At 57.3% G+C, this 25,088-nt stretch overlaps 1 protein-coding gene across 3 annotated transcripts in view; it reads right to left on the bottom strand.

The window, feature by feature from the left end:
- The window catches only part of ABLIM2 (actin binding LIM protein family member 2), a 170,044-nt gene that overhangs the window by 60,812 nt on the left and 84,144 nt on the right, over positions 1-25,088 (bottom strand). For 2 of the 3 annotated variants that reach the window (XM_058546655.1, XM_058546656.1), the window contains exons 7-10: positions 19,261-19,348; positions 15,972-16,030; positions 7,440-7,496; positions 5,683-5,760 (exon numbers count right to left, since the gene is read on the bottom strand). In XM_058546655.1, coding sequence (XP_058402638.1) covers positions 5,683-5,760; positions 7,440-7,496; positions 15,972-16,030; positions 19,261-19,348 — 282 coding nt within the window. The remainder of the gene's footprint in view (positions 1-5,682; positions 5,761-7,439; positions 7,497-15,971; positions 16,031-19,260; positions 19,349-25,088) is intronic. The other variant, XM_058546657.1, reaches the window with a different exon arrangement.

The following is a 25,088-nucleotide window of genomic DNA, read 5'->3' as shown; positions in this document are numbered from 1 at the left end:
ACAAAACACACATATGCAACACATGTTTGCATCCATAAACACACGTGCATACACAAATACATCTGTGCAGGTACATAAAACACATACACATACACTTATGCATGTATACAAATACACATGTGTGCACACACATATATGCATGCACACTATATATGTTTGCATACACAAAATACACCTACACATGCATACATGTGTACATAAATAAAAATGCACATATAAAAGACACACATGCATGCATTTAAATACATGGTGATGCATACATACATGTGTGCGCACGTGCAAACACAACACACACATGCACGTATGCATACACAAATACATACACATACACATAGAGAATGTGCCATCTAAGATGTATACATGTGGATGTACACATGCTTACACACACACCTCCACCCACTCAACCCACTCCCACATACTAGCACACACTGGCAAACATACTTGCACACCTTGCATATGCCTATACATTCTTACACACCTACACTTGCAGAAACACCCACTCACACTCCTACACACACTCTCTCACACACCTACACACTAGCACATATGCTCACACACAGCCACACCCACACCCAAACTAGAGCACATTCACACCCACACTTGCTTATACACACTTACACACATTGACACATACTCATACCCACACCCATACTCACACCCCTATACATACACCCACACACTTGCGCACACACTCCCATGCACTAGCACACACACTCACATCCACCTAACCTAGTATACACTTACATCCATACCCACACTCTTGCACACACACACACTCAGCACTTTTGAGCACTTCCAGCATGGCAGCAGAGTGCCTGACATTTGACAGGCCCGGGGCGGGGGGGGGGGGGGGGGGGATGTGACCTTGGTGGGGTCCAGGACAGCACCTGACCCACAGAGGGCGCTCATGCATGTTGCTACGCGTGGAGCCACTGCACATGTTCAGGTGAGGTCCACCAGGCCACCCGCCTGGTCCCCCGTGACTTGGCCCAGCCTTCCTCTGCATTACCCCACCACTCACAGGCTTGTTGCCCCCGCCAGGCCCCTCCTCCCTGGCTCCAGGACCCCCGGGGGCTGCGTGGGGCACATGGCGGGCTCAGACAGGTCCAAAGATGGGCGTCCTCACAGCTGAACCGCAGCCTCGGCAGAACCACACACGCAACCCTGGGCTCTCCCAGCAGCGACGAGGCTGATCCCCCTAACATCTGCCTCTGCCCCCAGGTTTCTACTGCGCTCCTCCAGTGCTGGCCAGACGTCCACGGTCTATGATCTCAACGGACGAGAGAAATCTGCCCGCCCAGCCTCACCGACCACGACTCAGCTCCCCGCCGGGCGGCCGCCATGGCTTCCGGCCCTCCTGGAGCTCCCGCACGTGGTCGCCTCTTTCCCCTGACGTGTCCCCCTCTGAGGCGGATTAATCTCAGGCTGGCACTGCCAGCCACAGGCAAAGCTGGCCAGTCTGGCTGCCCTCGCTAGCTCGGCCCCATCCCAAGCGCAGCGAGAACCCTCATCCCAACCCAGGCCTCCTGCAGCGTCCCCGCCAGGCCAGTGCGGACCCTGCCCTCCTCTGTGCCATGGGACTTGCTGTGCCCTTCCAGCGCCAGGCGGCTCCCGTCTAGGCCCTCACTGCCCACACCTAGATCTGGCAGCAGCCTCTTGGGGGCTGCCCAGCCAGCACTCACTCCTAACAACCATCACCAACAGCAGCCGTGACACCATGAGCTGTACCCAGGGACAGCACTGGGCCAGGCCCTTCATGACTCGCTCACGAAATACTCACAACGAGCCCATGAGGGGAGCGCTCACAGCAACTGCACTTCACAGAGGAAGAAGCCAGAGCCCAGAGAGGTTGGGTAACTCGCCCAGAGTCACACAGCCAGGGAAGCAGGTGTCGGGGGGACGGGATCCAGGCTGTCTCACTCCAGAGCCCTGCTCCCCACCATTGCTCTCTTCTCTGCCAGGGCGATGTCTCCCACGCTCCGGCTGCATCACATTGTCCTCCAGCTCCTTCCAGCAGCCCCCTTCTCAGACGGATGACGCAAACCCTGTGATCCCCAAACTTGGCCTTGATGTTCCCGGGCCGTTCACTCTAATATGTCTTCTCCCGTGCCCCCGTGTGCCAGGTTCAGCCCCCACACTCCAGCTTTCCCACGCCCCCCGGGGTCCAGCAGCCCCAGCCCACCTCCCCCAGGAAGCCCTCCCTGACCACCCAACTCCAAGGTTCTCGTAGTCGCTGGGTACTCACGGGGTGAACTCAGCCATCTGTGACATAGGTTGAGAGAGTGAACGCCTGAGGATTCCCTTTGGCGCCCTGGGCAGCGTTCAGAAGACCTGAGTTCAAATCTCGAGTCTGCCATTTGCAATCATGATGGTGCCCTGATCAGCATTTTTTAGCTGCTCCTCTCTGCCTTCAGGCGAAATCTGAACCGAGGCTGCTGGGGACTTGGCCCTTGTGTATCTGCTTATCCTGCTCCCACTCCCCCGACCCCCACGCCACTGGCGACACTGAACCCCCTACAGTTTCTCAATCATCCAGAGCCTGAGGGCTTGGCACCTGCTGTTCCCTCTCTCAGACAGGCCCTTCCCAGGCCTCTTTGCCCCGCTCATCCTCTGGTCCTTCCAGACTCAGCCCAGGCCTTCCGGCTCCTGGAGACCGTCCCTGCATCACCTCTGCCATCTGGGTTAGATGTTCTTCTCCTTCAGATAAAGGTGCTGATCTTTGTGTGTTGGTGCCTCTGTCTCCCCCTTCCCCCGGACTGTGGCTCCTGGGGGTCCAGGACTCTGATTCACCATGGAGTCCTCAGGGTGTGCTTGCCAAGTTGAATTAAAATCAATCAGGGATTTGCCAGAGTCAAGTGGATTCTCTGGGCCTTCATCTCCTCCTACACGATGGGAATACCACCTGTGTCTCGCCCATCCACCTGCTGGATTTCGTGAACATCAGACGGGAGGGAGGGCTGGGAGGGGCCCGCACTCTCAGGTCACTGGAGGCCGCGCCGTCCTCTCTCACCTGTCTCCGCCACCATCACAGCACTCAGCTGCCCGCTGGCTTTCTCGGCCCCATAGAGCTTGTGTCAGCGAGGCTGGCCTTGCCCTGGGTTACCCCCGACAGCAGGGGTCAGAGCCACAGCCTCACAATGCCAACTGCCTCCAACAGCGCTCAGAGAGAGGCCCGCTCGATCCCTGACTGGTGGCTTAATGGCCATGCTCCTGGCTCCTCAACACCTGTCTACCCCAGTGGGGCTAACAGATCCATTTCCTCCCCCGCAAGGCCTGGGGTGGTCGCCGTGACAACAGGCTACCCTCTCTGATTGGCGGAGGCCACCAGGGTGTGTGTACAAGTGTTTTCTCTCTGCTTTCTTCTCTCCTAGACTCCATCCAGCACAATAAATAATAACCATAATATGGCCATGTGTGACGTTATAATTATGATGTAATCCTGTCGATAATAATGTATTATAACCCAACAATGTTGCTTTTATGCTATGCCGCCTCACTGCTTTATTACCATGGTGAAGAAAGGGCACCAAACAAGATACTCAGTGCGACATCATCTTGTTAAAACACACACACACGCACGCGCGCGCGCACACACACACACACACACAGAAAAGAGACCTAGACCTAAAGGGTGTACTCCAGAATGTGAATAGTGGCGACTCCGGCTGGTAGGATAATAAATGGCATTCATTTTCTTTTTTGCACGGATCACTATTTTTTTTCCTAATAAATGTGAATTACATTTGTTATAAAGAAAAAAGGCAGTAAAAAAGATTATTTAAAAAAAAACCCACAATTAATTGAGCACCTACTGTATATACATTTTATCCCTGACACTAAGATGAACAAGGCATGGCCCCCGATCACCAGTAGCTCACAGCCCGTGGGGGAGACGGCAGCCTCACGATAAATTCGGTTCCGTTCCTGCACACAGGGACATTGTGGGGACCCATCTCCTCCTGACTGGGTGGTGGCTCCATGGCTTAGAGGCTGTGACACAAACAGGTTCCCGCACCTCTCTGAGCTGCGTCTGAGAAGTGGGTGCAGTGATGCTGAGAGGCTGTAGGAGGCAGCAGGGCACACTCCTTGGTACCCTGTGCTCAAGGCACCTCCACCGTGTCAAACTAAGAACTAGCAGTTCAGATGCAGGAGGCCAGATTAAATTAGTTTGCTCGAGGTCTTCTCTTTAAAACTGGACTCCAGCGTCCATGTATCTGCTGAGCAGAAAGTTCACCCACGCTGAGACGGTGCACAAGTTGCAGTCTACCTTAGTGGAAAGCACACCCAGCTGGGGGGAAACTTCTTGGCCCCCAACATCCTGCGCTGTTCTTGCAACCTCGCGTTCAGCTCCGCCCAGAAGCTCCCAAGGGTAGGGAGGCCATCTCACCTGATCAGGAGGTGTGGCACTCGGCTGTGCTCAGAACTGCTTGGCGGAACAGGGGACCCACCATGGCTGCTTTTCAGCCCTGAGCATGGGCGTCCCCGGGAAGAACCCACGCTTTGGGACGACAGAGACCTGGGTTCAAAGGCCAGCTCCACTGCGTCCTGTCGCATGACACTCAAGTAACTGTGACAAGAGAGCCCAGCGTCACTGCTCATGGCATGGTTACACGGTCACTGCAGTGCCTGAGCCCTTTACAAACACCCACTTCCTTAAAAAAACGATAGCTGTATTTAACGAGCAGTTACCGTGTGCCGTGCGGGGATGGCGGCTGCAGCGGCGGCGTCTGCGGAGCACCGACCGAGACAGGCCCTCCGCTGAGTGCTTTACAAACACCATCTCATTTAAGTAATGAGTCACAATGATTACTATTCATGACGATGATGGTATTATGGGCTGACTTGTGTCCCCCAAAATCCATATGTTGAAGCCCTAACACCCAGTGGCTGTATTTGGAGATAGGGTCTTCACTGCCCAGAGCTAATGGCTATCAACAGCTAGGTAAAATGCTCCCAATCATTTTTATACTTGTATGTGCACACACCCATACACACCTACACACACATACACACAGCCATACGCACACACACCTCCACATACACACCCATATACACGTGTACACACACACCAAATGCACATGCACATACACACACCCATATGCACATGCACACACATACACACACACCCATATACACATGTACACACACACCAAATGCACACACCCACATGCACACACATATACACACACACCCCCCCCACACATGCACACTCATATGCACACGCACACACACACACACACACTCTTGAATGGAAATGGGATCACACATGTATTATCCTTAACACACTTCTCCTAGGAACACTTCCCAGGCACAGACCTGCCCCGTTATTCGCAACGCCCACCGGAGCTACGTGTCCTGAGGACTATTTGTTCAGGCAAGCCCGCGGGGCTGGATGTGGCTGCACTACCACCACCACCACCACCACAAACGCAGCTGTGAGCACCCCTCTCCGTGCACTCGTCCCCACACACCCGGGGGGTCGCTGGGTCACACATGCGTCCCTGGCGAAGCTGAGTCAGCCTCACAAAGTTGGCACCGATCTCCGCCCGCCGCAGCGAGGGGGGTGCGGGCCCCACATCCCCACGAGGACTCCCCGGCCCCCAGGGCCCGCTCAGCAACCACCCCAGGCCCTCGGCCCTCCCACCGCCGCCTCCCTGCCTCCAGAGACAGAGTCCAACTTACATAAATTGCGCGGCTCGGAGACCCTGAGGTGCTGGAAGCAGGACCCGAAATGATGCTCTCTGAGGAAGTTCTGGTTTCCTGGAAAAGGAGGAAACAGCAGGAGATGGAAAGCAGAATATGTCAACGCTAAGAACCTTCCAGAGGCAACTATCACAAATTAAACTCCAGCAGAAACGCCGGCTCACGAGGTGTTTTTTTATTTGCAGGTTGAAAGAGTTCTTAAAATAAACACGCAGGCTTGAAAGAGCGACTGGGAAGCTGTAACCAGACAGGCGCGGTGGGCACACGGGCCACAGGCGGAGCAGCAGCGGCGCAGCGCTGGCTGGAGACGCTCCAACGACCACTGAGATGTCACGTCGCGGAAATGATCTGTTTTTCGGAGGATGAGAGCAAGCGATGCATTTTCAAATGGCTCTGTGAGCTCCAACGGCAAAGGCCATCTCTTTTACCCAGTTTGGCTGCTCAGAGATGTTATTTTCCACCCAGACTACGGGGGACGTGTTACAGCTTATTCTCCCAGCCCAGGCCTCTCTCGTCAGACTCTGGGATGGTCTCAGTGACCCTCAAGACCATTCTCCAGCCTGACCCCACAGCTCTGCCCTTCATGCCCCTCCGATCCCCCAGCCCCAGCCCCAGCAGCACTTGCAATAATCCCACACCCCAGGTAAGTCTTAGAAATGGCCCTTCTGAGGTCACCGCTGACCACTCTCACCATCGCACCCTTGGTCTTGGCCCGGGGGCCTCTTTGCTGCCGTCACATCTGTGACCTGCTCCTCGAATGCCCACTGCTGTTTGGAACGACTCCTGCCCCTCCTCCGTCCCCAACCACATCTGCTGTATCCCCGGAGGGGATGGTTCCCCTGACCATCTATCTCCTCCACTCCCGGGCGTCAGGCCTGCCCATCCCTGCGTGGACACTCTTCCTCCAGCTCCCACTCCTCGACACACCTGTGTCCATCCCCATCTGCAGGACGTGACCTGGCGGCTCCACGTCCCTCCCCTGATCCAGCCCCCACCCCTGCCGGGACCACCCACCAGCTTAGCTTTCCCACATCTCCCACTCGCCCCATCTAGGCGGAGCCCATCTCCACAAAGGCCCTCCCCAGCCACGACCTCAGACCTCTCTCTCTGAACCCCACTCATGCTCCCGCTGCCTCCTCTCCTGTTTTCTAAGCAGGCCCCTTCCCCTAACCCATAATTCTGCCCAGCCCCTCTCAGTGGTCCACACCTGCTGTGGTGGCACCAGCAGCCTAGGAGAGGCCATGTTATAGGCTGAACTGTGTCCCCCACAAAACTCATATGATGAAGTCCTAACCCCCAGTACCCCAGAATGTGATTATATTTTGAGGTTGGGCATTTAAAGACATAATTATTTTAAAATGGAGATTTTAGGGCAGGCCCTGATCCAATCTGACTGGTGTCCTTATAAGAAGAGGGGATTAGGACACAGACACACACAGAGGGATGACCACGTGGGGACACAGGGAGAAGACGGCCAACAAGCCAAGGGGAGAGGCCTCAGAAGGAACCAACCCTGCCCATGGCTTGACCTCGGACTTCCGGCCCCCAGAACTGTGAGAGAATAAATTTCTGCTGTTTAAGCCCCAGTCTGTGGCACTAACACCGGCCATGGAGCCCTCCCCCACCCTCCCCAGTGGATGACACCCAGCTCCTCCTACACTCAGCAGGACACCAGTAAGGAGAGGACAACACCAGGACCAGACGTGAGGCCACACGCAGCAGCGGGAGGGACAAACCTGTAAGGCATGGGGAGTGGAGCCCGGGTAACCCTGACTGCAACCCTGGTTCTGCATCTAGAAAGAGAGAGAAGAGGGAGAGGCCGTGACGCTCCGTGGTCATGTCTTCACCAGCTCGCTTGTCAGCGCCGGTCCATCCCCTCTCCGTGCCTCTGATTGTCGCCCTGGCACCCTCCAGGACCAAGCCTCGGGCCTCTTCCTCCTCCTCCTCTTCCTCCTCCTCGAGGTCCGTCCTACCACCCCGGGTCCCTCGGCCCCAGCTCTGCACACTGGACAGGGTGTTGACTCAGGGGTCTGCCTGTCCCTCAGACCACAGACTTCCGGAGGCCGGCCGGGGCTGGGGTCTCCTCACAGAGCTCAGCCCGACCCCACGGTGCAGTCTGAGTCTTTGGCCACCCCAGGCGAGACAAGGTCATGTGCTGTTTGCAAAGAAGCCGGCTCCACGCCAGGCAGGTAACAAGCGGTCTGTTTTGCTCGCTGTCCCTGAGGTCGGGTCGCCTATCTTAGTGGCCAGAAATGATGTACGTATACTTTTTACACATTTGAAAATACCCTTTGGGTCTCAGCTTCCTTCTCCATAAAATGGAAAAATCTCCCTAAAAGACGCTTTCCGTTTCTGAGGATCCAGCCAGAGACGTGGCCTGGGAGGGGCTGGGCTGGTAAATCATTCTTTTTCTTCTTCAGTTCAAGCTGGGCTCGTGACAGCAGCCCCTTCTCTGAAAAGCAGACCAACACTGGGCGTTTTCAACGACAGGGCCCCCTGAGCTGAGGCAGCATCCCCCAGGCCCCGAGGGATATGTCCCGGCACAAGAGGGGCGCTGGGGGTTCGTATCAGCACTGCCGTGGCCGAGGGCTGGGGCAGCTACAGCCCCGGGCGCTGGGTTGGTTTGCGCCAGCACCTTGAAGGCGCACCGAGCAACAGCTGCTGGCTGCGCTTCCTCTGCCTAGTTCCCAGCCCCGCGGAGAGGGGAGAGCAGCGGAGCGCCGGGTAGGTGAGCCCAGACCGGAGCGAGCTGAGCTGAGCTGTCTCCCCTGAGTCAGGAGCCCAGGGCTTTCTCTCACCTTCCCCTCCCTGACTCCAGTTAGCCCAAAGGAGCCTCACAATTCAACTCAGTACCCAGGTGTGTTCTCCGGCGCCTTGCTCATGCCCGCAGACACGGAAGGGGCCGGGCAGCTCATCCAGCCCCAGCCCTACAGCTCAGCCTGGCCCAGGGCATGCAGTCCTATAACGGCGCCTGGGGCACCGGGTTCTCATTAAGGTCACACACAAGTCACACTGATGCCGCAGAAGGGGTCTAACACCCATCATCTCCTTGTTAAAGCCGAGGGGTTGCGGCTCAGAGAGGGCTAGTGACTTGCAAGGTCACACAGCTGGGCAGAGGCAGAGCCGGACTCCAAGCCAAGGCTTGCTCCACCACCCTCCAGAAGGTCCTTGCGTTTGAGCCTCCTGGCAGTCTCAACAAGCCTGTTTTCTCCCTGCTCAGCGGCCCCATGGTAAGCACAGGTGCTCTCGCTCCCTCCCAGGTCCCATCACATGAAGCAGCTCAGACCTCTGTGCCCTGGCGGCGGGGGGCGTTGCCTCCAAAAACTGCAACCATGGAAACCGGCAGCCTGCGGGACCAGCCCCAGCAGTCCAGGCTCCTCCCACCAGGTCCCCTGGGCAGCACAGGAGCAGGAGCCAGCCTGGCCGTCCCCCTGGCCCCCTCCACCCTGCATGGAGCTCCTTTCCAGCTCCTCAGCAGGCACAGCCCCCCTTCCCACAGCTCTGAAACCCTCCTTCAGTGCTCTTCAGACACGAGGCCAGAGCCAGGACAGGGCTGGGCCCTGTGACCCACCTCCTGTACCACCTGCCAGTCTCAGCTCCAGGAAGCCTCCTCTCCCCCATCCCGCCCCCCAGGCCCCACCCAGCAGAGTCCGACCCTGCCCCTGTCACAGGTGGAGCACCCTGCAGCCTGGAGCCTGCCCATCCCACATGTGTCTCCCCCCACAGATGGGGAGCTCCTCTAGGGCAGGGACCCCATGGGTCCTATTCATCTCTGCATTCCCAGCACCCAGCCTGGAAGGCACACAGTAGGTGCTCAGTGGCTGTGTGTTGAATGACTCTATGATCTAATGCCCAAGGATGCACTAGGGGTGGGCAGTTAGGACCACAACCTTCTGATGGGTTTTCCCCCGGGCATCCTCGGCAGACACCCAGGAGCCGTCCTTGTCCTGGGAGGCACCCATCCCCCCCTGGGGGGGTAGGCAGTCAGGCGGACCTTCCAGGCAGTGAGGAGAGTGCCCTCCCCTCCCAGCTCTTCTTGGCATGGACCGGGTGCTGGCCTCTTGCTGGACGGCCTGGAGGCAGGGACGGAGCTGGCTCCCTGGGGGTCCTAGAGCCCGCTGGGGGCCTGGCATGGAGGGGCACTTGTTGAATGACTGCTGAGCACACCACCAGGCCGGGTGAGGCAGCTCTCGTGGGGATTACCAGGTACCAGTGGAGCCCTTCACCCGCGGGCCGGTTTTGGGGGAGTTAGTGACGCCCACGCCACCTCTGCCGCCACTCTCAGGGGCTGATGGCCCGCCCGAGCAGACCCCGCCGAGCTGACCCCGCCAAGCTGACCGCGGCTGACCGCAGCTGACCGGGGCTGACCGGTTCATGCTCATTAACTGGCTCCCACGCAACAAACAATACAGAAAGGACAGCTCTCTTCCCACCACCCAGGCCTGGAGCGGCCGGCCTGGCTGGGAGAACTATGTCCCAGGGACCCCAGCGCCCGGGGAAAATCATCTGTGTCTGCCCCATCTACTCGCTGCTCGGCCCCACCCGGCCGGGCCCAGGCCCAAGTTTATCCTCATTCTCAGGCGAGACAGAGAGGCTCTGAGGGGCGGGGTGGGGCTGGGACGTGGGGAGGGTGAGACCAGGGACAAGCGGGGCCTGACCGGGGCCTGGATCCTGTCCCAGGACAGAGGGGCAGGCCGAGCCGCACCAGCCCCAGGGCGCAGTGCTAGGGGGCAGCTGTTCTCAGCCTGCCGGACTGGCCCCAAATGTTCCCAGAGCGTCTGCGGAGACACAGCCCAGGAAGCCGGCGCCTGCTGTGCAGCCCCCGGGGCAGCGACCCCTCCTTCCCTGTCCCAGCATCCAACATTCAGAGGCCTCCCTTCCCCCGGGCCAGTTGCCCGAGGTCACCACGGGCTGGCCTTGAGGCTGAGAGCAGGGGCGGCTACTGCTGCCGGGCCTGGCCGGAGCTGGGCTCCCTGCAGGCCCGAGGCCAGCTCCACAGCCGGGTCCAGAGTCCAGGAGCCAGTGCCGGCCATCCTGACCTCTCTCCTTGCGTGGGCCTGCCGTGGTCTGGGTCCCCCTTTCTAACCCCGGCCAGACTCCGGAGACGGGCCGACAGTCACCCGCGCACACGCACATGCCTGCGTGTGGTCTGCAGACCTCTTGGTGTGGGGCTCCCTCCATCAGGTCCCTCTGGCAGGCCTTCGGGTTGGGATGCAGGGGTCCCACAGACAAAGGTCAGGACCCTGTGGTCACTTCAGGGTTATGGATCGTGGCTCTGTGAGGGGAGAGATGCTGCCTGGCTCATCTCTGAGGCCCGGGCGGCACAGGGGCAGCTTGTAGAGTGAATTGTAGGCCGTATCAGCCACGTGAGAGGATGAGGGACAGCTGCAATGTGCCGGCCACTTCCTGTGACCCTGGTCACGTACGTGACAAACTATGACTGTGTATTCTCTAACTGCGGGAGGCAGAATAATGTCCCCAAGGATGCCCACGTCCTAATCCCCAAAACCTGTGAATATGTTACCGTGTGTGGCCAAAGGGACTTTGCAGGTGTGATTAAGGCTCCTGAGACAGAGGTTACCCCAACTCTCCAGGTGGGCCCTGGTAATCACAAGGGTCCTTATGAGAGGGAGGCAGGGGGTCAGAGGAGACGTGGCGATGGACGCAGAAGTCTGAGTGATGTGGGGCCGTAGCAGGAGGGTGGGTGTCTCTAGACACCAGAAAGGACGAGGAACAGGTTCTCCCCTGGAGCCTCCGGAAGGAGCACAGCCCTGCCGACTCATCGTAAACTTCTGATCTCTAGAACTGTAAGGTAATACAGTTGTGGTTTTTAAAGCCACTAAATTTGTGGTAATTCGTTACAGCGGCCACAGGAAACGAATAGTCACCAACTTCCTCCCACGGCCTCCCCTGCTCTGCGTCCCCGGAGCTCGGAGAACAGCTGTCCTGTGGGTCTGTCCTCTTTCCTCACCTGGCAGGGCCCCCAGGTGGGCCTGGGGACGGGCGCTGTCATGGCGCGCACACAGCTGCGAGTGTCCTGGGTCCCCTGGCAGTGGGGGACCACAGGGCCGGGCAAGGGGAGGCAGCAGTGACCCCCAAGATTGAGGAGCCAGTGGGAAGGAGACGGCTGGGGGCTGCTCTCCTCCCCAAATCCCAGTGTTCTGTAATTCGAGCTACAGTTCTGGGAATTCAGCGAAAATTGTGATGGATGTCACCGTTGGCACGTGGGGAGCAGTGGGCCCAGCCACTGCAGCCCACAGGGTCCCTTCCCAGACCAGGGGACTTCCTCTGTCCCCAGTTTCCTTCTGTACAGTCATCAGCCCCTCGGCCTTCTCCAAGGCTCTTGGGCTGTCACCCCAGAACGTGCCTTTGGAGTCCGAGAGGACACTCGGGTGACAGAGGAGCAGACAGGGGCGGTGGCCCAGGCAGGCTGCCAATGCCGGGGTCCCAGCGGCCACAGACCTGCCCTGGGGCCCCTCGCCCCTCGCCAGGGGGACAAGCCAGCTCCTGCTCTCCCTTACCCCAGGGCAAGGACCCCCGGTCCGCCAGCCCCTTGAGGGAGCCCCTCCCTCTCTCCACCCCCCAGGCCTGAGGCTTGAACAGCGGCCACACGGAGGTCTGTGACCACCGGTGCCTAAGTCAGGGCTCTCCAGGCTGAGAGGGTCTCGTCCCTCCAGGTACTAAAGGTGGTCATGCGAATCTAGAGGAAATCAGACGCCTGTACTGACCCTTGCGGAGGACTCCGAGCAAAGCACCTGGCATCATTTTAACATCTGGAAAGACCAGATCATAAATGAGAGAAGGTGACTGCCCTGAAGACGAGAGCCCAGAGATGCCATGACCACCTTCCAGGCTGGCCCAGGGTCCACGCAAACGGACTGAGCAACCGTGTGGCTGACACACGAGGCTGTCGGGCGGTTGGGGGAGGCTTGGGGGACACAGGGAGGAGGTGCCTCTCCCCCACGGAGCCTGGCTCAGCCCTGGGCCCCCTTTCCCCAGGTCCGTGTGGCATGCTGGGTGTCCCTGTGGCCACCAGACGTGATGTGCATGTGTGTCCACCGTTCCCGCCTCTATCAGGAACATCTTGGGGCAGGACTGGTGACTCAGCCACCTCTGTGCCCCAGGCCAAGAACAGAGCTTGGCACAACGAGACCCTTGGTGAAGGTTTGCTGAATGAATGAATAACGAATGAATGAATGAGGAAGCACAGTGAGTGAAGGCATGAAAAGCAGGGGGCTTTCAAACCCACTGACGTCAACGTCTAAAGAAAGTGGGAGAATTTCCCTCTGCTCGGTTCTTTCAGAACGGGCTTGGCAAGACTTGGCTGAATGGGGTTGGGTCTCCCACCCCGAGGGGCTGGTATGAGGAGGGTCTCCTACACCAGCCAACTTCCCTGCATATCTTAGAGGCTGAGTCCAGGGGGTCTCCATCCAGCCCCATAGAAATTCCCCCACACCCGCAGTGTCTACTAGTCCCGAGGACGGGGTCAGTTGTGTCCCCGCTACAGAGCTAAGGGTGAGGGGACCCTGCGAGCCTTGACCCCCTCGCTCCCCCACGGGAAGTCCTGTTGAAGGACACAGGACCACAGGACCAGCGTCCTCAGGAAAGAGCAGAGTATCCCCCAACGGCAGAGCTCTGCCGTCGGTCCGCTCCCGTCTCACGGGGCAGAATTCATCTGGGTACGAGCCCCTTTCCCCAGTGCAGAGCCACCGGACAGTCTCCGGGAACAAGTGAGCCACCGAGCTGCTGTCTCCCACTCTCCAGGCCCCCGTGCTCCATGCTCTTCCTGGGGGCCCCGCCTGATTCTCCAGCCCTCCGTTCAGGCCGACCTGACTGCTCCTCTCAGCCGCCCTTGGGACTCAGTTCACCTCGACGTCTTAACCAGCCTGGAAATGCCACCAGCGGAGCAATGCTTGAATTCTCCGCTCCCTGCATGAGTCCTGGCACGTGACAGAGACTCCGTGAGTGTTTGTTGAAGCGAGGAAGGAAGGAATCCCGCAGAAGGCATTCTGGGCATCACAGGGACTTGGGTCAGAGAGGCCTGGGTCCGAATTCTGTCAGTAATCCCATCTCACGCTCTGCACACCCCACTTCGTCCCCAGAGCACCACTGCTGTTTCCCCATCCGTCTCTCACAAAGGGACGCAGACCCACAGCTACCAGACATTTGAGTACCCAGGATCCTCAAGGGCCCACTGCAAACCGGCTCTCCGGCAGCCTGCTTGCGGTGGTGTGAAAAGGGTTGGAGAGGCCTTGGACGCCTGCGTAGGGGAGGGGGTGGAAGGCCAGGGGCTGCTGTGGTCCTGGGGCTGACTGGGACATGGCCTGCCCCGCAGGTGTCAGGAGTGTCCTGCGGGTCACAGACCACTCTCTACACGGGGCTCTGCCCCTCTGCACAGTCCTGGCGCCCTTCAGGCTGTGGCTCCCGGTGGGGGTCCTGCTGGGGTGCTCCCTGGCAGAGGCCTGGCACACATAGTGCCTGGTAAAGCAAAGCTGCTGATACGCCTCCCCTCCGAGGGCCTGTGGTCCCCCAGGGCTGCAGTTCACCCCTAGATTCCTTCCTTCCTCCCTTCAACAAACACTCACGGAGTCTCTACCACGTGCCAGGACTCGCGCAGGGAGCCGGGAATTCAGAACGAAGAGAACGGGGCCTTTCCTCCAGGCTCCAAGTGAAGTGGAGCAGAGGGAGCGAGTGTAATCTGACGGGACACAGCGTACAGGCGGTTTATGGACAGAGGAGGGAGCCCCCCGCCCAGCTGGGGGTGGGAGGGTGAGGACGTGTGGCAGTGGGAGGAGTCAGCGAAGTCTTCAGGGGGTGACATTCAAGGTGAATCCTAAAAGACCTAAAGCAGGAGTTCGCCGGGATGCAAGGGCACAAGAGGGCGTTCCCAGCAGAAGGAACATGTTTGCAAAGGTGCAGAGGCCAGAAAGCGCACGGCGCTGGGCAGACGCACCAGCTCGGGTGGAGCGGGGCTGTGGGTGAGGGGGCAGTGGGAACTCCTCCCCTGTTCAGTGCACCACCACCCCAGCCTCCTCTCGGCTCCTGGAGCTGGCCGGCTCATTCCTGCCTCAGGGCCTTTGCACGTGCTGCTCACCCAGCCTGGAACCCTCCTCCTCCTCTCTCATCAGGGCTGACCCTGCCTCATCTGTCAGGCTTAGCTCCAGTCTCATGTCCTCTGGAGGCTTTCCCTGGCCAGCCCATGTACGGTCGGTTCTTCCCCGTTGTCCTGCCTCAAGATGCCCCATGGATTTCCTCAGTGCCCCTGCCCCTGCAGCCCTTCTTGCCTGATTTGTTGCATTATTTGGTAGTGTAGGCGTTGATTTCTGTCCCTCTCTGGAATGTCAGCCCCAGGAGGGCAGGGTCCACGCGTGCCTCCCCCTCCCTGCTGCCCCTCCTGCCCAGCACCCAGCGGGCCTCTGAGTGGTGAAGAACTTGCCCTTTGCCCTCCTTGCTGGGCACCCCTGCAGAGGTCTTTGTTCAGGGAGGGGGTTAACCACACTCAGTAGTCTTGGGGTGGGGTGGGCCGTGCCAGAATGACCAACCACGTGATTTAGGGGGATCTCGGGTCATGCCCCTCAGAGAGCGACATCAACCACGCGGTAATCAATCAGGCCATCAGTCAAGCACCTATATAACGGGGCCCCAATAAGACCTCTGGACGCGGAGCTTCCCCGGTTGGCAATACTCCACGCGTCTGTCCCCATGGATGCTGGAAGGTACCGTGTCCCGACTCCACAGGTGGGGACGACGGAGCCCTGTGGGGACCCTCCTGGACCCTGCCCCAGGCATCTCTGTGGCTGATTTCACTCTTCATCCTCCCCTGTAATATAAACTGTAACTGTGGCTACAATAGTTCCCAATGAGTTCTGTGAGTCCTTCTAACTAATTGTTGAACCTGAGGGCAGTGTGGGAGACCCCTCGACACTGAAGTTGGTGTCAGGAGTGCGGACAGTCTCAGGGACTGTTTGGGGACCCACTAACTTTGCAGCTGTCCCCACACTTTTGTGGCCATTGGTGTCTATTGAAGGAATGAAGGGGTCAGCAGGGCCCGGGCGGGGAGGCCCCAGGATGCCCCCTGCTCCCCTCGCGTCGTCCCTCAGCTGATCTACTATTTACACCTTCACACCCTCCAGGCCTCATGCCACCTGCCCCGCGGCCTGGGGGACTGGCCAGCGAGCTGCAGAGGGTGGTCAGGGTCCTCCTAATCGTATGAAGATCCCACACGAGCGGGGAAGAGTGCACCGGAGAAAAGAGTCAATTCCACCCACCTTGTTCTTGTCTTCAGTTCTGGCCGCCTGTCGACACGCCGGGTGCCAGATGGAGGAGCCTGCAGACAGATTTCCGAGAGGGCAGTGGTTAGTGTTATTTCCCGTGCTGCAGGGCCAAGGGACGGTCAGGAGGAGGCAGCTGGCGTCCACACATGGACACTCCTTCACCCACTCATTCTCTGTGCCGGAGGGGCGCCGGGCCCAGGGCATGCAGATCACCTGCCCGGGGGCTCACAGTGCAGGTGGTGGACGTGAGATAAACAGGAAAACATCACTGTGCGCTCCTGCGGGGCCCGCATGGCGTCCCGCAGAACCTGAGAGGGCACCTCGCCTGGCCCGGGCAGCCGGATGAGGCTCCTCAGAGGACGGGTATCTGGGGGGCTTCCAGTTCAGAGGCAGAGGAGAGAGAGGGGGCTGCCTGGTGAGAGGGAGGGGGAGCCTCAGGCGTGGGGTGAAGAACAGGCTGGGGGCCGGACACAAGGCTGGAACGCTGGGCCCGGCCGGTCACTAATTCACTGGCTCTCTAAACCCTCTCGTGCCTCGGTTTCCTCACCTGCCAGCTCTGCCTGGCCACCCACGTCAACAGCCACACAACAAAGCAACCAAGCGCCCCATGTGTTTCGTGTTCTGCTCTTTCCTAATTCAAACTCCACCTCCCCAAGTCTCAGATTTTTCCCACCTGCAAACAGGGCCAGTAACAATCCTAGCTCATCAGGAGATTTTAATAAATTCAGTAGGGGTAATGACGTATTGGAAAAGCACCTTGTGAATGATGGTATATACACGTTAGTGTTACATACGCATGTCAGCTCTCCCTGCTCCCCATGCTTTGGGGCTCAGAGCACCTGCTGCCCTCCCGGGGCCTCCTTGAACCTCAGCCTGACCCCACTCCTCGGTGGAGCCGCCCACTGAGCATACACCTTCTGCTGGCCGCCGCGGCTTGTCTAGGTTCCTGCCGCACCGGCCCCAGCCAGCCCATGCCACATGGAGGTGGGCTGTGTGCATCCCACTCTCGCATCCCCTAAACAAGCCACACAGGCCTGGCACATAGCAGGGGCCTAAAATGTGTGTGTGGAAGGGCGGAACCACGTCCTCTCCTGCTTGCAGAGCCTCCAGGTGAATTAACGCCGGGAAGCGAGCCCCTTACTGCTCCTCTGGCAGATATCTGCATCAGCCCGGAGCTCCTGAGATTTGATTGGGGGTGTGTAAAATGTTCATTTTTTTAAAAAAATTGTGGGGCCGGCCCAGTGACGGAGCGGTTAAGTGTTCACGCTCCACTTCAGTGGCCCAGGGTTCGCAGGTTCAGATCCCGGGCGCGGACCTACACACCGCTCATCAAGCCACACTGAGGCCGCGTCCCACACGGAGCAACTAGAAGGATGTACAACTATGACATACAACTATTGCTGGGGTTTTGGGGAGAAAAAAGGAGGAAGATTGGCAACAGATGTTAGCTCAGGGCCAATCTTCCTAGGGAAAAAATTGTTTCATTACAAAGGTAATAGATGTCCCTTATTAAAAATTAAAGGAACCTAAAAAAGTATAAATAAGAAAATTAAAATCATCTACAATCTCTTTCCTCCTTCTGGCTGGGCCGCCTCCCAATGGACACGTACACAGTAAATAGAACACGGATCAGACCGTCCACACCCAGTGTCCGATCCTATGATTTCTGCTTAAAAACGTCTTGAACATTTCCCATATAACTAAATATCAAAAGCATAACTTTGCATGGAGAAATGAGAATTAATTTATCTGCTCCTGGCCTGAGGGCCCCAATGCTTTACTTCTAAATAACGTTGTGGGGGCCCCCCTGTGCACACGTGCTGGCACATCTCTCGTTATTTACTTAAGGACTTCCTAGAAGTGGAGTCTTGGATCAAAGGGTGTGGATGTTTTCAAGGCTCTTGATGCATATTGGCCATTTCCCAGTTTTCGCCCCCACCAGCCAGGTGAGAGGCCCTTTTCCTCGAATTCTCACAACATGGGGACATGTCCTTCCTTTTAATCTTTGTCAACCCAATGAGAAAAAATAGCATCTAATCATTTTAACCTGGTCTCCCTGATAATTAGTGAGAGTCAGCAGCCCCTCCCCTACGGTTATTGGAAAGAGTCCACGGCTGGAAAGGTGTGTCCAGTGGGAGGGGTGGTGGTATGGGGGGGTGGCTGCCTCATCATCTTTGAAGCTGTGAGGCTCGCTGGGACCACCGCTCTAGAGAGCTCTTACTCCACAGGGTTCACCTGTCCCATAACACCTCCATGGAGCCCCAGTATCCAGGCAGACCAGGCGGAGGGTCTTGGGGTATCCAGGCAGATGGGGCCAGAGCTCCCAAAGACGCCCTGGCCATGGGACTCTGGTGCTCCATGGCACGGAGCTCGAAAACCACTGGCTGATCCGACCCCTCATCATACAGATCAGGAAATGTGAGGCCGGGAGAGGGCATGGGGCTGGCTTCAACATCCAGAAAGTCACAGCAGGTGCTGTTTTAGAAGTGGGGTTCCAGCCTCAGCCCAGAGCCCTGAAGACCATCTTTGTTCCCCGAGACTGGGTCCCCCTTGATGGTGAGCTCATGTTCCCTGCTGCTGTCCCAGAGCCATTGTGCTCCGTATCAGAAGGCCTGAGAGCACTATTTACGGTGGGGGTGGCCACCTCGGGCAGGGGGACCCTCCCCATCCAGACATCGCAGCACTGTATGGGTGCAAAGAACCCCATTCATGGGCTCTCGAGTGGAGACTCAAGGAACAACAGGGGACCCTGGGGACCAGGCCGTCCTAACTTACATCACCCCACGACTTCGGCCTCAGAAAGGGAGGCCTGTCTAACACACAGCCCCAACATGATGCCATGTGAGATCATTAAACAGCCCATCTGAGGGACAGTGTGTGGTTCTCCCACGTGCCTGCCCTGTCCAGCTTGCCTCCAGGGTCACTGGAGACAGAGACGTCGTTGAAAAGAAACTGTGGCTAAAGAGATGAGGTCTCGACATCACCCATCCTTCCCCGGGCCCCTCTCCCAACATCCAGGCCATTCCCAGGTCCAGTGGGCTCTACCTCCCACACATCACCCACCGCCCACCACTGCCCACTGCCCACCACTGTCCCCCGCCTCACCATGGCTGCTCGGGCCAGCCTGCTCGGGCCCTGCTCCCCCAGCTCCCACTGCGTGACGGGGCTTCCTAACCAGCGAGATGACCCATGTGACCCCCCAGATCACACCCGACACACGGAATGGGCGCAGAGGTGTCCGTTTCTTGCCCTAGGGGACTGAGCAGTGCATTTCTGCTCTTACCTTGAAGGTACATCTCCTCGCCCTCCGCAAACATCCGGCCGCACCTGACGCATAGTGCACACGAGGGGTGGTAGTGTTTCTCCCCCGCCTGCGGGAGAACAGAGCAGAGGTGTTTCTATGGAGGTGGAGTGGTCACTGAGCCAGCAGCACCGGCTTGTGGAACAGCACGTCCACACGTGGGCACTCAGGGGATGCTGGGAGGCGAGCTGTGCGGCAGGGGGCCCACAACCGTGCGGGACGGACAGGACCAAGGACAGAGCCCGGATCCAGTGGGTGCCCCCAGGCCGTCCAGGTGCCTGTGTGTGCGTGTGTGTGTGTGTGTGTGTGTGTGTGTGTGTGTGTGAGAAAGCTGGGCCCCAGCCCGCTGGGGGCCTCATTGCGGAGCAGAGACCCTGCCAGACGGCCCAACCTCCAGGAGAGCAGGTGTGTCACCAACTCCTCCAGCTCAGGGGTTGATGCGTCTGCCGCCCCCACGAGGCAGAGGGGAGCCAGGTCCCACCCATCTCTGCATGGCGGGGACGGGGACGAGGAGAGGGAGGAGGAAGAGGGCGGAGGACGAAGCTAACATTATTTCCCCAGGTGGAGGGACTGGAGGGGTGAGGTGGAAAATGATTAATAATTTTCGTTTTGTATCTCTGTATTGCTCAATTCTCTTATTAGCATTTATTATTTTTATAATTCTTAAAAATCCATTAAACTAAAATATTAATACTGAAATAAGCTAAACAAATTATATTGGCTGGTTTGGGTAGTTCTACACGGTGCAAAAATAAATCCCCCCAAATCCTGAACCCAGCATTATTTTATCGTGACCACTTCTCAGCCTCAGGGGAGGCACGGCTACAGCCTGTCGCTAAATGTGGATGCTGGTCCCACGTTTCACTCTCTCCTAACATGGGAGGACATTTAATCATCACTCTCTGAATTTGAATTAGTAATAATCACGCTCCTGAATTAGTAAGGAATGGGGCAGAAACTCATTACAGGCGTCTCACTTTTCTTTCCCTTATGCACTGGTGCCTTTGGTGAAAATCAGCCGTCAAGGTGACCCCTGTGTATGGGGAGGAAGAATCCAGAACAGGCTCCTCTCTGCGTGGGGCAGGATGTGCTAATCGAGTGGCCTACCAATATCTTCAGCAAAGGGGTTCTTCCTGGGAAGCACGAGGATGCTGAGCCCTCGATCCTGCCTGCTCTGCAGGCTCCGGGCCTTTGCATAAGCTGTTCCTTCCTCCTGGAGTGCCCTTCCTACTCTCCACCCCAGGCCACTGGAAGGTTCTTTATCTCAAGTGTCACCTCCTCTTGGAAGCTTCCCCTGGACATTTCTCTACTCTGGACTCCCACAGCCCCATTTTCACAAGGTTTGGCAATTATTTTGGGTAATTCTTCCCCACTAGGCAGTGAGCCTCTGAGGGTGGGGCCTGGCATGGGGCCATCGCAGGAACTGCTAGTGCAGGGCTCTGTCTGGGTAGCAGGTCGCTCCACAGCATTTGGCCCTGCAGAACAAGGGTGAAGCTGTCATTTCAGTGATTAAAAGCATTAAAACGCCTAAGTGATCAGAGCCGCCCTCACGCTGAGGTGTAAACAGGGGACTGAATCAGCTCCTATCTTCAGAAGCAGGAACCGCCTGTCATCTACGTCCCCGCTCTCAACTGCTGACTTAGGCCTTTTAAACACTGTGACCTCTGACCTGTCCTCACGCCACCTCATCCAGGCGCCCCCTTCACACCGAGGGGGACAACCCCCCTGACTTCAAACAGGAGCTCTGTGACAGCCACTTGAGGGAGAAAGCTCATGCTGGAGGGAAACAGATCCTGGCGTCTACACAGCACATCTACATGCGAGTCAGGAGGAGAGGGAAAACTGTGGGGACAGTTTCTCGGATGACAGGCTTGAAACCCCAACCCAACGATGAGAATTAACGCTGAGTGGAGGAACAGCCCCACAGCCACCGTGAGGGGCCAGCCCTGCATCCACGCTCTTCCCTCCCGCCCCAGCACCCGGCAGACTCCCCCACCTCCAAAACTTACAGCCACTCGGCCACCGTTTCTGCGGCTGGAGCTCAGAGCCCTTCACACATCCTAACTTGTCTTCACCCTTGAGATAGCCCTGTGAGGTACGTCCTTATCCTCGGTTTCCGTAAGGAGCACGGAGAGGCGGAGAAACCTGAGCAAGCTCTCATGGCAGGGACGTGGTGGAGCCAGCATTAGAGCCCGGGGGTCTGGCCCCTTGTGGCCTCTCAGCACCCGGCCTGGCGGTCCCCAGCTCTGGGGTGTGCACCCCGTCCTCACAGGCTCCCCACCTCCCAGGCCCTGAGCAATCAACGTGGAGGCCTCTGACGGACCTAAGACTGCGCGAGAGAAGGCAGACACTGAATAACAGATTCCGTTTTTACCAAGTCCAAAACTAGGCCAACGAATCCACACTGTCAGAGTCAGGGTGGTGGCTGCCCTTGGGGGCCCCAGGGGCTGTCTGGGGGGCTGGGCACGTTCTGTTCTAGATCTGGGTGCTGGCTACATGGGCGTGTCTAGTTTGCAAAAATTTATCAGGCTGCACATGTATGGTTCGCGTGCTCCTCCGTGTGCGTTACGCGCCAGTGAAAGAATTTTCCCACAAGATGGATCAATGGCCTGAATGTAAGAGCTAAAGGTACGAAAGAAACTCTTAGAAGAAAACACACGGCACATCTTGATGAGCCAAATTTGGCAATGGATCCTTGGATTTGACAGCGAAAGCAGGAGCAACAACAACAAAATAGATAAATTAGACTTCACAAAAATTAAAAACCTTTGTGCATCAAAGGACGTTATCCAGAAGGTGGAAAGACAACCACAGAATGGGAGAAAATATTTGCAGATCATAGATTTGATAAGGGCTTAGTACCCAGGATATATAAAGAACTCTTACTGCTCAACAAGAAAAAGACAGACAGTCCAAGTAAAAGATGGGCAGAGGACTTGAACAGACATTTCTCCAAAGAAGATACACAAACGGCAAAGACGCACATAAAAGATGCTCCACACCATTGTCGTTAAGGAAACGCAAATCCAGACCATGAGGCACAAACGCACACCCACTCCGGTGAACGTGATTAAAACAAAACAAAACAAAAAATGTAAAATAACAAGTGTTAGCAAGCATGTGGAGAAATAGGAAGCCCGTACATTGATGGAGGGAATGTAAAATGGTGCAGCGGCCGTGGAAAACAGTTGGTCAGTGCCTCAAAAAGTATAGAATGACCATAGGACCCAGAAATTCCACTCCTTGGTATATAAGAAAAATGAAGAGAACAGAACAAGGGAAATGAAAACATAGGTCTACAAGAAAACTGGTACATGAATGCTCACAGCAGCATCATTCTCAACAGCCAAAAGGTGGAAACAACCCAAACGCCCATCAATGGGCGAGTGGATAAACAAATTGTGGTCTATCCATGCAACGGAATATTATTTGGCCACAAAAAGGAATGAAGTGCTGACATGTGGGGCCCCCATGATGTCTTATAAGGACATTAGTGTCCTTACAAGACGAGACACCAGAGCTCGCTCTCTGCCATGTGAGGACACGGGACAGGCGCCGTCTGCAAGCCAGGAAGTGGTTCCTCGCCGGGAACGGAAGGGGCCGGCACCTTGATCTCAGACGTCCAGCCTCCAGAGCCTCCAGCACTGGGGGAGTACCTGTCTGTTGTTTAAGCTGCACGGTCTATAGTGCCTGTTGTAGCAGCCTGAGCCGGCTAAGATGGGCTTACAGAGTCAAAAGCAGAAGTCTCCTCGCTCCGTGTATCAATATCCTCGTCACTCCCGTCCTCTCTCGGTGGCCACAGTGACGGGCAGCCCACGTCACTGGGACACTGCTGCACCCCCGCTGTTCCAAGGCCTTTTCCTCCCAATCGCCGCCAAGAAGAGCCTCAAAAATCAGCACCTGGGGGTGGCCTCTGTGCGGCCCCCCAGCCCCAGCCCTGCAGATGGCCCAGCGGGGGCTCAAGATGGCTCAGATTTTAAAAGTATATTAAAAGCCCATGAGGTTTTGCAGTGCGTGGTTTTAAAAAGACGTCTTGTGCCTTCTGACAAGTGGCTGTCATCTTTAATAAGACAGAACAAGCCTCTTCAGACACGCAGGAACGCAGCCTGCAGGAGCCAGCACCGGGGCAGAGTGGAGGGTTCCGAGCACAGCCCCTGCGGACGTGCAGGACCGGGCTAGCACCAAGGAGACGTGGCAACGTCTCTGGGCCCCAGAAATGCCCTCCCCTCCCTGCAGAGAGGTGCTAGGAATCCCTTCCTCACAGGGCTGTGGGAAGCACAGGGGGACGGGCCCCCGACTGTGATGGGCCTCACACACCCCAGGCAGGCGGCCCCTTTTCCTCCCTAACCCATCCACGGCCTCTTCCACACCCTGGAGACCCGGCCAGCCTCCACCTGCTTTCCGGCCCTCCCTTGGATTCCAGGCTGCAGAGGGCTGGGCCTGCACGCCACACGACTCCCCAGCCCGGGACGGCCATTTCCTAGTGGTGGCTCACGGTGCACTCGCCAGCCCGATTTGAAGCTTTAGTTTCCTTTTTGAATGACCAGAACTGAATCCAGATCTTAAAAGACCTAATCATCAGGGTGCGCTGATAAAACGAAATTTACTGAAAAGCTAATCTAGACCTTCAGCAGGAGCAGTGCAGCTGGGGGAGCATCTGGCAGCCGTACACAGTCCCCAGCAGCCTCTGCACCCTAAGACACTCAGGGGCCACTTCGCCCTGAAAAGAAGAGCCCAAGTCCCTGCCAGCCGGCAAAGCCCCGTGTGACCTGCAGCCCCCTCAGAGCCCCTGACCTCCCCCTCTGCCACTCTCCCCACTGTTGACCCCCCTTCTGCCACCCCCGCCTCCTCCCTTTTCTCAGGACACGCCCACTCTCAGCTTGGGGTCTCTGCGGGAACATGCGTCGCCAGGCCGGCACGGCTCTCACTCTCGTGCTCTCTCTTCCTCTTGCTCACAATCTAGTGCCGTCTAGGACGTGTGCTTCCGGAGGACTGAGCTGTCCCCTTCTTCTCCACTGTGCCCAGACCCCAGAGCAGAGCTGCACATAGAGATAGTGTCCCATAAAGACCCTCTGAAGGCGCAGATGGTGCCCGCCAGTAGTTCATAAGCGGGCCCTGGAGGACAGCGCATTTGGGATCAGGTGCATCACCTGTTCCACCTCCGGGCGCTCACCTGCCCGTCAGCACGTGGGGCTGGAGGAAGCCCCGCAGCAAAGCGCCTGCTCGGCGCCCCGCCCCGGCATCCTCCAACCCGGACGACCAGGGAGCACGGGGACACCACGTCGACCACGCCACAGACCAGTCCTCAAGGTGAGGACTCAAGGTGCCGACTCCTCGGTGGAGGAGCAGGGACGCAACATCAGGCTACAGGCAAGTCAGTGTGTCTGCGTGTGTGAGTGTGTGTGCGTGTATCTGCGTGTGTGTGCATGTATCTGTGCGTATATCTGTGCATGTGTATCTGTGTGTATATGTGTACCTCTGTGTGTGTATCTGTGTGTATATGTGTGTCTGTGTGTGTATCTGTGCATGTGTATCTGTGTGTATATCTGTGCATGTGTATCTGTGTATATGTGTATCTCTGTGTATCTGTGTGTATATGTGTATCTGTGTGTGTATCTCCATCTGTGTGTGTATCTGTGTGTGTGTATCTTTGTGTATCTGTGTATCTGTGTGTGTATCTGTGTGTGTATCTGAGTGTATCTGTGTGTATATCTGTGTGTATGTGTATCTGTGTGTTTATCTATGTGCATCTGTGTATACGTGTCTGTGTGTGTATCTGTGTGTATATGTGTATCTGTGTGTATACCTGT

Source organism: Diceros bicornis, chromosome 8 (assembly GCF_020826845.1).
Source record: "Diceros bicornis minor isolate mBicDic1 chromosome 8, mDicBic1.mat.cur, whole genome shotgun sequence".
Lineage (NCBI taxonomy): Eukaryota > Metazoa > Chordata > Mammalia > Perissodactyla > Rhinocerotidae > Diceros > Diceros bicornis.
Note: the sequence above shows the minus strand (reverse complement) of the source record. Positions and strands in the feature narration are given on the sequence as shown.